The sequence below is a fragment of the Hippocampus guttulatus genome, chromosome 15 (genome assembly GCF_054856545.1).
Source record: "Hippocampus guttulatus isolate MCC_2025c chromosome 15, RoL_Hgut_1.0, whole genome shotgun sequence".
NCBI classification, from domain to species: domain Eukaryota; kingdom Metazoa; phylum Chordata; class Actinopteri; order Syngnathiformes; family Syngnathidae; genus Hippocampus; species Hippocampus guttulatus.
In genome coordinates this window covers 4,653,663-4,667,316 of record NC_141275.1, presented here as the reverse complement: position 1 = coordinate 4,667,316, position 13,654 = coordinate 4,653,663, and the positions used below count along the sequence as shown (strand labels likewise).

The following is a 13,654-nucleotide window of genomic DNA, read 5'->3' as shown; positions in this document are numbered from 1 at the left end:
CATAACTGTACAGGCTTTTATGATAGTCCCATTTTTAATAATAATAATAATAATAATACATTTCATTTATAAGCGCCTTTCAAAACACTCAAGGACACTTTACAATCAAAACAAGAACAATAAAACCACAGATAAAAATGTTAATGGAAAACGATCGATAGTGCGAGCCAATTTTACAAAAAAAGACGATGAGTATTCTTTGCAAGGACCATTTTATAGAGTTAAATAAAATAAGTCAAATCCTTGTATAGAGTCACTCCCCGAAGGCGGTGCTCTCTCACCGCTTTGAGCATCCTGTGTTAATTTTCATTTTCCCAGAGATACAGTTCAAGCTCAATTGCGGCTGTGTTCCACGCATCGTCATCTATGGTTGTCCTCAGGATAAGAAATGTGCACAAAAGAAAATGTGCGCTCATTTGCCTTTCTGTTGCTGTTGTCATCACATACAGATACCTCGGGTAAGTTGTGTGCTGACTTATTTGTGTATTTAATGAGAGTTACTGGGAGTGTGTTTTGTACAAACTATATGAGAAATGTTCATTTACAAGCCCATTTGTAAAGACTGCAATCAGGTTAGTGCATTTTAGAATATGTTCACTCATGTTGTTATGCTACTTTCCCTTTTGGTTAAATAATTAGGTTTGCATAATTTGAAACAATCATTTTTCTCAATTCAAACATGTTCATGCTTATTGTGCGGGAAGCTTGCACTTTCAAGCATGTCATGTTAATTCAAGCACAAATCACTGTCATGTGATGACATATAGAGTATGAATTGCATTCTTCAGCATGCCGACAGTGGGGCAGAGAATGAGCAGGAAATTCGGACTGAGTGCCAACTCATCCCGGTTCACCTTGGAGGGTGAGCCCTTCTGTATCCTCGGCGGATCCATCCACTATTTTCGCGTGCCCAGGGCCTACTGGAGAGACCGCCTGATGAAAATGAAAGCCTGTGGGATCAATACCCTCACCACGTAGGAATGTTTTTGTACCATATCACTCATCATCCCAGACCAACGTTAACCAAAGGCTTTATGTGCTAATGCAGATTTGTGCCGTGGAGTCTTCATCAGCCACAGAGAGAAGTCTTCAACTTCCGTACACAACTGGATTTAGAGTGAGACTACCTTACTTGACAACATATTGCTTGGGGTTAACCACCTCACTGATAAATTTGACAATTGTCGGGTCATATCCACCAAGCGCAAATACATACTGTATAATTCACGGCAACTCTTTGGTTGCACAATGGGAATACTCAGGTTCCACTCTCTCACCATTTAAGCCCCAGTGCATTGGGTAGAAGCAAGAGTCGGGGCACCCGACCTGACAACGACAGCATCTCCACAACAACAGCAATTTCCAAAGCGATTGAAAACACAGCAGTGGCACATATGAAACACGATGCCACATCATAGCCTGCTCCTCTTGTTGCCAGGCACACTTGATGCTGCGTTAACTTTGTGATATGAAACCTTCACTCGGTGTGAATACTTTGTTTTTGCCTTCCTGCTCCTTACTGAATTTCATCTCTTCTCTTGGATTTCAGAGCATATATCAATCTTGCAGCTGAGCTTGGTTTGTGGGTGATTTTACGTCCAGGGCCCTACATCTCCTCTGAGATGGACCTCGGGGGGCTGCCAAGGTCAGACGCTGAAGACATAAGCTCCTTGTGTGGTGAAATGTAGACATCCATCCATAAAAATGATTGTTACGCTACTGCCGCACAAAAGTCACTTGATACGAAACACAACCCATTCTGTGTTCAATTCAAGCTGGGTGAAAAAGTCGTGTCTCATTGTCAGGGGAAGACTCAGGCTCAGTGAGTGAAGCTTTGTCCGGAATGGGGTGGCGCACTGTGGCCTGGTTGTTCCTGTCGATTTGTGGATTTATTTGGCCAAGCATCTTTTCTGTTTCTTGGTAGCTGGCTTCTCCAAGATGGCAACATGAGAGTGAGAACAACATACCCTGGATTCACTAAGGCTGTCAACATTTTTTTTGACAAACTTATTCCAAAAGTTGTTCCCTTGCAGGTGGCCTTACATTCTATCGAGTCTGATTAAAGATCAGGTTCATGTCGCCTGTTGTAATACATCTTCCTTTGTCTTTCAGTTTAAGAAAGGTGGTCCCATCATTGCCGTCCAGGTTGAGAATGAATATGGGTCTTTTGCGAAGGATGATACTTACATGCCTTTCATTAAAGAGGTAAGATGACACACTAAATACGAATGCAGACACTCTCTGGCCACAGCATGAGATGCACCTGCGCAAACTAATGACATGCAATCCAAGAGCAATGTTGAAATTTGATGCTCAGCTTTAAAGTAATAAAATATATTTTTTTAATATATAAAACACATTAAAAACAATTCCGGCGCAAGAAAAGCGTTGTACATTTATACAAGTCATAGATAAGACAATTAAATATAATATTTTACAAAACAATTTAAGACAGTATAACCGGGGCACAGTTTCAAGATATGTTAAAAATATCTACTAACTACTTACTATTATTATGAATAAATATTTTTATTTTTATAAAACACATGAAAAACAATTGTGGCGTAAGAAACGTGTTGTACATTAATACAGGTCATAGATAAGACAATTAAATATAACATTTTATAAACAATATAAGACAGTATAATCGGGGCAGAGTTTCAAGATGTGTTAAAAATATCTCCTAACTACTTACTATTATTATGAATAAATATTTTTAATCACTGTGCTTTAGCACACTGGGAGTCATTTCAAATGGAAAGAAACTGTAAGACGAGTGTCTTAGCGTATGAGTCATATCACGATTACCATGATCAAAATTATCACAGTTTTATATCACAGTATTACTACGCAGATTTGAGTACAGTTAATTCCATTATGAAATATTAGTACTACCCGTAAACATTTTTACAAAAACAATTTTCTTAACATAGGGAGGTTTTTTTTATTTTTTATAAGTGCATCTGTCCTTTATGCATACCCTTCAAAATGCGAGATGACTCCATTCTGTTTAGAAAGTTATACAGTACCGGTATTTTGATTGTGGTGACTTTTTGAAAGGCTTTGCAGTCCAGAGGGATCAGTGAGCTCCTGCTCACGTCAGACAACCACAACATGTTTAGGTCAGGGGGTGTAGATGGAGGTAAAGTATTTATCACCAATACACACACTCTCTTCCATAGACTCAACATATGCTTAAATTCTGTTGTCTTGTAGTTATGAGATCAGTGAAGTTGAAGAAACTAAATCAGAGAGCCATTCAGGATCTGAACATGATCCAGGTAGGTGTCATTTCTTCATCATTACCCATACTGTCTTTGAAGAGTATCGAATGACACACTATGGCTTCTTTTCGGATTGTTAGCCAAACAGACCAACCATGGTTATGGATTACTGGACAGGCTGGTATGATGTATGGGGTGACCTCCACCACGTGCTCCCCCCAGAGGGTATGTTTTGTCACTTTAAAATTATTTTCCTTGAGTCTTGCATGTTTATACACTGTATCGTTCACGTCCGGCAAAATTCTCGTATCACCAAATGTTAGGTCCAGAACCGAATAATGTTTTATGACCCCAGAAATGCAGCCTCAGACAAAACGCGACATCAGAAATATTTACAGAAAAGCGCACCGACAAAATTCAAACAGAAATCGCTGGTCATAAGCAGCCAGGAAAAACAACGCATAAACCAAAAGTGTTTGAAAAAGGAAAGGTACAAGGAAACGCTAGGAATGCACAAAATGTCAAAAGTCCAGTAACGTGAAACCAAAGATCAAGAGCAATAATAAAATAATGAAAATACAAACAGGGAACCATGAAAAACGAGAGTGACTATGAATAACATCTGGATGTCTACAACAGTGTTTTTCAATCTTTTTTGAGCCAAGGCACATTTCATTCATTGGAAAAATCCTGTGGCACACCACTACCTAAAAATGTGAAAAAAGCGCATTTTAACAATTGTTACTATAGGCGTTTTTTTTTTTTTTTTACATTGACAAATAACGCTATATTATAACACATTGATTAGGAATCAAATCAACATCAATCCAATATTTGGTACATTCATTTTAATGGCGAAGTAAAATATAGTCAGTTAGAACTTTAACTTGCTCAGGGTCGGATTTTTTTCTGTGTGACAGCCGATTCTTTTTCTCCTGGTCGTTTGCGCTCTCCCGCAATATTGTACCACTCCCTTTCCCCTTGAGTCTTTGTATAATTCCAACATCATTCAAATGACTTTTCTGCTGAATGTGTCGCTTGAGGTAGTCCAGCTTCCATTTAGTCCATATTTTTCGCTTACAACTTTAGCTTTGCTGCAGAGCATACCTTTCTCACTCGAAAAAGAAAATATCTCACCCAGTTTCACGGCTCGTTCTATTTGCACATACAAGTCTTACTGAATAAAAAGGCGTATACATCAAGTAACATCCCTCAGTATATATTTTTCTTCTCTGCCGGGAATAAACTAAATGAAGACATTACAGAGAACATGGGGTTAGGTGGCTCTGGTGGGGGCCAGGTGGATACGGTGCAGTTTTTACATAATCTATCTCAAAACAACCAGATTTTATGCCATGCGATCATTGGTAATAGGTACTAAGTACTGGATTCCTTTATATCAGGAGTGCCCAAACCTTTTGGGCCCAAGATCGACTTTTCGATCAACCAACCTAACGCAATCGACCCGTTACCGTGCACGCGCACACACATAGACACGCACGCCATGATGAGCAACAGCCTGACACGGAGGCATGCGACGCACTTTTGCAGCCTGTTAACTATCGTAGCTCACACGTATCGTTTTAAAGTGCTTCCCTCGGCTCTCTAGATTCCTATTCTTTGCCCGTGCCCTCGGTGAATTGTACACAAAACAAACTCTGAATGAGAATAATGATAACGATAAAAGATATAGCGCAGCAGCTCTGATCACAAGCTGCAATTGCAGACTGCTGAGCGCTAACAACTTCCAGTGACGCAGTCACGCGCCACCATAGGTTAAAGATTTACCTGGTTTATTTAATTTTATTTTATTTTTCACTTTTTGTGAAAATGAGACTGATAGGATGATTAGGGTGCGGTCTACATTAACACAAAAAATATATATTACCAACATGCACAAAGACACACAAATGGTTGTTTTTTTCTACTCTACACCTCTCGCGAACGACTTGGGACCAGTCCGCGATCCACCAGTCAATCGCAATCGACGTAATGGGCACCCCTGCAGTTTATATATTCCTTTCCTATAGACAATATTTACCTTGAAATTTGACAAATCTGCAAGCTAATCCCCTCCTCCCCCATTCAAAGTTTATAGATTTATCTTCTAGAAATGTCTACAACTTTTCACATCTGCCGGTACTTATTCTAACATTGTTTTCTGAAGTCTGTCGCTCAGGGTCATACGTCATTAACCACAGCTCATATTATTACCATTGCCATATCTGTTCTTTTAACCCTTTCAGGGACAACGGTCAGTATAGTGGACAGCTTATCATGTTCCCAGGTTACAGGTTATAATTGGTGCATGAAAAGCTTAAATACACCGCATTAGGGCTAACTACAGTCGTTCAATGTACACTGGTACAGTATTGTTTCTTTTCTCATCTGACAATGCAGTGAGACTTTTCTGCTATGTAAATTGAAATGCAAATGTTCAAATATAGGTCAAGCTATTCTGAATGAGCTCCAGATAAAGCGGCTCGATGTGTATCAAAGATATTGTCATTGCTATTGAATCGAATCTACTTAAATATTTTATAAGATGACAGTGATTGCTGTTGATATTTCGAATTCTTTCTCAGATATGGTGTCCACTGTTCGAGAAATTCTCAAGCGCGGAATGTCTGTAAACCTGTACATGTTCCACGGAGGCTCCAGTTTTGGTTTCATTAGCGGAGGGTTGGCTGAACCTTCCTACAAAGCATTGGTCCCTAGCTACGGTAGGTGCCTCAATGTCAAACACGTAAGTCTAAAATAAACTCACATTCTCTTTCATGCACATGCGCTGTGTGAATGTGATAATGATGTAAATCCCTGAGGTCAGTAGTATTTGAATGATTTTGGATCCTGCACTTTTAAATGAATAATATTTTCAACAACCAACAATAGACAGCACGTAATTTCCAATATTTTGCAGATTATGACGCGCCCTTGTCCGAAGCTGGAGAGTACACTCAGAAGTATCATCTCCTCAGAGATCTATTCTCTCAATTCAACAGTAAGGCAAACAATAAATATTCTGCAGATGTGGCTGGAGCACCATATAGTGACTCGATTCCCACTCTAGGAGGTGAAGAGTTCCCCGACCTGCCAGTGCTCCAACCTAAGGAAGCATATGAACCAGCTATCATGTACCAGCACCTGTCCTTATGGGATGCTTTGAGCTTTACTGAGGGAGTATGTCTTTCAACGTACGATTGCCTGTCTACATTTGTGAAGCAGAGAGTTGCTGTTCTGTCAAGCCTTGAATGTTTCTCCCTCCACAGCCATTTAAGTCAGACACGCCGGTTAACATGGAAAATCTACCAATGAACAACAAGAATGGACAGTCCCACGGATACACACTGTATGAGACAACAATCACCAATGGAGGCTTATTGAAGTCAGGAAACAACGTTAAAGATCGTGCCCTTGTGAGTTGTAACGTTCCATAAGAGCTTAAACTCTTGGTTTATTTAATTAACTATTTCCTGCTTCAATAATGATAACCTGTAACCTGATAAACGTGATAAGTTGTCCACTGTAGTGACTGTTGTGCCTGAAAGGGTTAACAGTGTTTATTTTTGTGGTTGTAGTTTGAAGTGGAAGTTAACGATAGTGTCGTTTATTGTGCAGCCAACATGGATTTGCTCACACTATTAGTGTGAACCAGTGGCAAATTTTAGCCATATTTTCCCATGTGTGCAAGAGGGAAAAGGCACGCAGTTGCTGGTGTTTTAAAAAAAATTTTTTTTTGGGCATGGCCAATTCTCCTGTCCTCTCCTGTCTGTCATTCACGCACTTTCATTCCACATACTGACTCTGGATGGAGCAACACTAAAATGTGGGCATTCCCTGTGAAATCTCTTTTTCATCGCATTTTCTGGTAGACCTAAGTAAGCACCTTTCCTCTTTTCCGGGGGTCAGCAATCCACGGCTCCAGAGCCGCATGCGACTCTTTAGCGCCGCCCTAGTGGCCCCCTGGAGCTCTTTCAAAAATGTTCGAAAATGGAAAAAGATGGGGGAGGGAAATCAATTTTTTTGTTTTAATAAGGTTTCTGTCGGAGGAAAAACATGACACAAACATTCTTAACGTTTTCCAATGCTGTAAAAATGTGTAGAATAAATACTAAATTTCAACGTTTCTGTCAACGAAGATTTGCGTCATAGCCTGCGACACGTTTCTATTAGCAGAGTGGGATGCCATGCAGGTGGCTGTTGCAAAAAAAAAAAAAAATGCGTTTCATGTACAATTCACCGAGGGTACTCGCAAAGGATGAGAATGTGGAGGGCTGAGAGAAGCATTTTAAAACGGTACACGTGAGCTGCGATAGTGAACACGCTGCAAAAGTGCGTCCCATGCCTCCGCGTCATGTCCCGACGAAGGTAGGTAGGCGTTCTTTGGTAAGTGCGTGCGGTAACGGGTCGATCGAGGTAGGTTGGTTGATCGAAAAGTAGATCTTGGGTCAAAAAAGGTTGGGCACCCCTGCTCTACAGGATGCAGTGCAAGGGGGAAAAAACATTTAATCATGAAGACTCATTGTGTATTTGTAGCCAACTTAGTCATTTTGATAGTAGGCTAATATACAGTAGCTCACATTGATACATACAGCATGTGTTTCCTTCATTACAAGGCCTTTATTTATTTTGCGGCTCCAGACAGATTTTTTTGGGGGGGAGGGGGTCCGATATGGCTCTTTCAACATTTTGGGTTGCCGACCCCTGTCTTATACGCTCCAGTGGGTGCCATAAATCCAGTTCCCCGTGAAGGTGAAACACTACAAATTGCGTTTGAAGTTTGGATTCAGTTACTGCCACGAGGTCTAAGTGACTTCTAGAAATCAATCAAATGTCTGTAGAGAGGCTGATCAATATTTTATTGATCTGATCAAAGAAGCACAGTGGGTCAGCTATTTGGAAAACAAATATCAGCGCCAGTGAACTGTTTTTCCACCACCAACTGCAAGGAGCAATTCTGCTCTGCTTCTGATGGGCAGGCACGATGGTTAGCATGTTGGGCTCACAGTGCAAAGGGGCAGGGTTTGATTCCGGCTGCGGCCTTGCCGTGTGGAGTTTGCATGGTACCTGTGTGGGTTTTCTCCGGGTACACATTCCAAAAACATGCATGGCAGGTTAATGGAACATTCTGTACTGTATTAAGAGGCTACCTTCCAACGTAGTTCAAATTTCTACCTAAGTGTTTTATCCACAATATACTGTACATGGTGTTAAAAAAATGCTGTGATGTTTTATAACCCTGGGCCCAAATTTTTGAATTATCTAATTTGAAGTGTTTGGTTTCTTTCACAGGTTTTTGTAAACAAAAGTTACATTGGGCTTTTCAAGCGCCAGAATTTGGAATTGGCTGTTCCAGATGGCAAGGTATGGAATTAGAATAGACCAGTGATCAATACATTTTCTTTGCATTGTGCAGTGGGGTGGATCCTGATTTGTCCTTGTTAAACTGCAAATGATCATAAATGATACTGGATATACACCTGGACAAAGTTGTTGCAGAAAGACCACCGAATTAACCAAAAAATAAAAAATTGTAAAGTTTGGACTCTGAAATCCTGGCTTTAAAAAAAAAATGTTTTCCTGAAAGAAAGATTCCAGAAGTATGCTGCTTTTAGCATCTCTTTAACTCACCAAAATCACGTTTACTAATAATAATAATAATAGATTTTATTTATAAGCGCCTTTCAAGACACCCAAGGACACTTTACAATAACAAAAAACACAAAATAATACGGGTTGAGCAGCGGCAGCCAAAACGCGCCAGCGTTCACTCAACCCAAAAGTCAGAAACAAGGGAAGGACAGGGGGAGAAAAAAAAACCCACGCTCGAACTACCCTAAGCCAACTTCATTAAAAAAAATCAAATATGAACACAATACAGGAAATTGAAAAGGAACTTTCCTTGCGGATTTAGTCATCGGTCTTTTATTCATGAATGTTTTGGTGAGCTCCGTGTTGACGCGTTAACGTTCACTTTTTAACATCAAATCAGTACACATTGAAGCATTTCGGATTAGTATTCAGATCTGCTGTGCTCTGCTTCCCTGGCTGCCCTGAGCTAAGATGCTTTGAGTCCAGTATCCCGCCTCAGGATTTCAGTGAATGTCAAGATGGGCTCCTCCGCCCATGCTTTGGAATCTACCCGTTCCTCTTTGCTTATTGTACACTGGCCAGCAAAACGTCTCTGTCCAAATGTACGGTATTTATGAATTTTGGAGGTTTACCACATAGGTTTTTGTCTGTGACATGTCGTTCCAATGTACATTAACCCTTTCAGGGACGGCAGTTACTATAGTGGACAGCATATCATGTTATCTGGTTACAGAGTGCCTGAAAGGGTTAAGAGCAGTTCCCAGCATGATGGTGTATGTGCAGTGATTTGGGGATAAGTTCCATCCCTCACAGCCAGAAATGAGCACTCATTCCTCAGTCGCAGTGGATAAGTGCAGCTTGAATTGATTTCTCAATTTTTTGTCACTTCCCCATGCTGCAGACTTTTTGATCTTGATATCTTTTTCAGTGCCACCCATCCAAGATCCCAGATATTTCAAATGATCAATCCGTTTAAGCAATGTGCCAACCGGTCTTTATATCACCACTCTCTCATTGTTGAAAGACATGTACTGTCTTGCCGGCATTTGAATCCCACTCTTCCGATTGACAACGTAACCGTAAGCAGTAACTCCGGAGCCTGTTGTATTTCCTCGAACAGTAATGCCATGTCAGCTACAAAATTGAGGTCGGTCAGGATCGCAATTGTTAAGAAAAATGTAATGGAAAAACTCATTACACTTAAATTTCATCTTTTGGTTTGAAGTACCATATTGGCCCGAATATAAGACGGTGTTTTTTGCATTGAAATAAGACTGAAAAAGTGGGGGTCGTCTTATATTCAGGGTCTATACATTATACCCATTCACGACGCTAGATGACGCCAGATATCATTGAAACGAATGCTGAACTTGACTCCCCAGGCCAAAGTGAACCCTGTCACGAAGAATAAAAATAAAAATAGCGGTAGCACGAAGAAGAAAAATAAAAAATAGCGGTAAGAAAGAAAAGAGAAGAAAATAATAGAAGAGATACCAGAAAATGGAGAAACGTAGTGACAATCTGGAGAAAAGTGGCACGAAGATCAGCCAGGTTAACAGGCAGCTGAAGTTATGATGTAATTTACATTTCAAAAACCAGAAGCCATTCTTTTACGAATTTGATTGCACTTTAGTTTACATATTTAAATCTTCAGATATTAAGATTTGAATGAGGCAAAATAACTTGCTTTTTCTCTCAAATATATCGTTATATTCATTTGTTTCAGATATACTGTACTGGAATTATTTTCTGTATAAAAATTAATTTGGTGTTCAAAAAGTCTTTTTTCTAACTTGAGTCTTGAAAAAGAGGGGGTCGTCTTATAATCAGGGCCGACTTATATTCGGGCCAATACGGTAAATTCAGTAAACATTGTGGGGTTTTCTCCTTTTGTTGAGACAAGTATCACCAAATGATCAAAATCCATAACAGGGACCGCGGACGTTAAGTTTATTGGTGGAAAACTGTGGACGAGTTCACCGGGGAAGGGACCTTGACAACCAACGTAAAGGTGTTTGCTCGACAAAATGCAAGATGTTGTTATGCCGGTTGCAATGTAGAAGCCAATTTGAATGTGCATTCTTGCAGGTCTTGTAGGGGACATTTTGCTAAACAATATTCCACTCCGGGAGTTCACAATATACAGCCTGGAAATGAAACCCAGCTTTATTTATAAGTTTGTACACCTTCATATCACAATTTATTTATTTTGTGCCACTGTTTGCTTGAATGAGATGTCTTGCTTTAGTCTCTATCAGGCTCCTTGGAAAACTCTTCCGGAAAATCCCAGCTTCCCTTCTTTTTTCATGGGCAAGCTCTTTCTGTATCAGTATCCCAGCGATACCTTTGTGAAACTGCCGGTGAGTGGAATGTTTTGACACCATTTATGCATTTCTAGGCCTTAGCATGAAAATGTTGTACGTGCAGTGATTAGCAATGAGCAATTATCGTTTGGTTGACAGGGCTGGCAGAAGGGTGTTGTGTTTATCAACGGGATAAACTTGGGACGCTACTGGTCAATTGGGCCCCAGCAGACTCTTTACCTCCCTGGTCCATTTCTCAACAGGGGAATCAATCAGGTTTGTATGAGTCATTTGTTCATGAAAAAGCGCAAAGAGCATAATCATTTTACTTTTAATGCGTTTCAACTGATGTCTGTGATCGGATTTGACTCTCTCTGACCTGTTAAGTTCTTATTATTATGATCATTAGATTATTGTGTTTGAGGAGCAAGAAGGTGACTACAAGGTCAACTTTGAGGACACGGCAGATCTTGGCATGGCAGTTGACATTCAGTGACTCTCATCATCTCGTGTATGTCTTGTATGCTGAATCAATTATCATTATTATTATTATTTATTTACTGATGTACAGTTTGTTTTAATGATGTTTAAAGATGTTTGTTGCAGCCAATAAATGTTATTGTTAGTTGTGAATTTACTGTCACAAAAAACAAACAAACAAAAGGGTGGGAAAAATACGTTATTTTTAAACCTATTTGTAGAATTAAGCACATATTTAAGTAGGGTGGAGTTTACAGTTTGAAAAACAAAACAAAACACTTTTTGTCAACGGTCTGTAGGACGTGACTGTAAAATATCATTAAAATTATATTTTTGCATAATCGTCCATCACTGGGCCCATCTTATAACAAGGATTTGATTTTAATTTGTATATTGAAACTTGCCACAGTGTGACAGAACAGAGACTGTTGTGACAGAAATGTGTGACCGAATAGTGTGTCAATCATTTTCCCGTGCACACACACACTCTCACTCACACAGCGTCGTCTAATTGATTGGCCAGGTCTGGTTAGCGACAATGTTTAAAAAGAAGAAATTGGACAGCTCTCAAGACAAATCAAGTGCTATCCTCCTGGTAACTCACTTTGGGGCACTTTAGTGGGATTTGTGACCACCCTCGGTCCTTGCACATGTGTAGTGTCCTCTCGGCTGGGCAGCTCTCAGCTGGGCCTGAAAACATCCCTCGTGACCTCCAACATCACCATCATGCTGACACAGCAATTCCAGGTTAAGTATGAGATTTATTATGCATGTGAGTAAGATAATGTCAATTCACTTGCCTGTGATCATGTACACACATTCATAGAATTCAGTTGCTCAATCCCATTCCCATTAAAATCAGGGTTTTAAAAGCACAGTGCATCACAGAAGCAGAAATTGATACGCTGGGGTCCGAGAGATCAGTGCGGTGCACGCAAAGTGCGTTTGTACAGTATAAACTGCAAGATCTCCCTTGCGAATGATTCAGCATTCAGAAAGAGCTTGTCCTTCACAGCTTTATTATTTAAAAGAATTACAAATACAACTGGATAAAATGTCTCCAAAACAAATTATGCAGTTCATCATCATGTCTTTTAAACTTCCCTGACTACATGCACATAGTAAGATGAGATTCTCATCATCTGTTGCAGAGAAAAAAAAACCCCACACACTTAAAGTTTGAACTATTCAAATGTGTTATCGTCTGAGCTACAAAGTCCTTCGGAAAAGAAGGCGGCTTCCTTTCTTCATAGACCAACCTATAGATGAGCCAGCATTGCCCATGTCTCAGCACATTTACACTACAAATTAAACTGGCACAGCAACCCCTGACTTAAATAACATCTTAACTAGTCAGCTCATGGATATGGATCAAGTTCCAAGTCTCAATTGGCCAAAGAAGAATCCAACAGATCCATCTGCTTAAAAAGTACTTCCTGTCTGTTTCACAATTGGGAGTGAAAAAGAGCTGATTTCTGTCGCAGAATCCAGTGGGTGCCAACCAATCATCGTGTCCCATTGAGTTCTCAGAATCAGCCCCTCCAGACACAGAGGAAGTCATTCCTCTGGAAGAATGACGCTTCTCATTGCAAAAACAAAAGTTGGGATTGTCAAAGCTAATGAGATGAGAACCGGGTGGAAGGGCAACCATGGCGGGAGAAATGCCATTTATCATGGAGGCACAAAATATTAAACCGTCATTACACAAGGCGGACTATAAGAAAGTTTCTATTCATTTGGATCACATTTCGTCAAAGATACTGTAGTATGATACAATAGCATTAAAGATTGAGACCAGGATAGAAACATGTCTGAAGGAGCCAACTAATGGCCACAGCTCGGGTTGGCCTCCCTGACAATGAGCAGGCTCTACTCTGAATCAATGTCCTCAGTCTCCCCTAATGGAAGGACTGCAAACCCTTTTCTGACAGCAGGGGACTCCGCTAGACATTCCCAGCAGACCCTCACCAGATGTTTGGGTCTGTCAGGTTGGACCGACATCTTCCTCCACCATTGGAGCCAACACACCACCATGCGGTGATCAGTTGACAGCAC

At 40.3% G+C, this 13,654-nt stretch overlaps 1 protein-coding gene across 1 annotated transcript; it reads left to right on the top strand.

The window, feature by feature from the left end:
- Positions 1-331: 331 nt before the first annotated feature.
- Positions 332-11,679, top strand: LOC147193512 (beta-galactosidase-1-like protein 2). The gene is made up of 18 exons (XM_086131023.1): positions 332-458; positions 789-974; positions 1,049-1,117; positions 1,550-1,645; positions 1,925-2,033; positions 2,113-2,205; positions 3,061-3,142; positions 3,217-3,281; positions 3,365-3,449; positions 5,810-5,947; positions 6,145-6,404; positions 6,494-6,640; positions 8,517-8,588; positions 10,749-10,827; positions 10,905-10,992; positions 11,065-11,176; positions 11,279-11,395; positions 11,529-11,679. The coding sequence occupies exons 1-18, from the start codon at positions 367-369 to the stop codon at positions 11,613-11,615; spliced, it is 1,977 nt and encodes a 658-aa protein (XP_085987149.1). The 5' UTR covers positions 332-366; the 3' UTR covers positions 11,616-11,679.
- The last annotated feature ends 1,975 nt before the right edge of the window (positions 11,680-13,654 follow it).

Coding starts and splice junctions, on each gene's coding strand:
- LOC147193512 (XM_086131023.1), top strand. CDS start 367: ATGGTTGTCCTCAGGATAAGAAATGTGCACAAAAGAAAATGTGCGCTC. Junction 1,118..1,549: donor CGTACACAACTGGATTTAGA/GTGAGACTACCT, acceptor CTTGGATTTCAG/AGCATATATCAATCTTGCAG. Junction 11,177..11,278: donor ATACCTTTGTGAAACTGCCG/GTGAGTGGAATG, acceptor TTTGGTTGACAG/GGCTGGCAGAAGGGTGTTGT.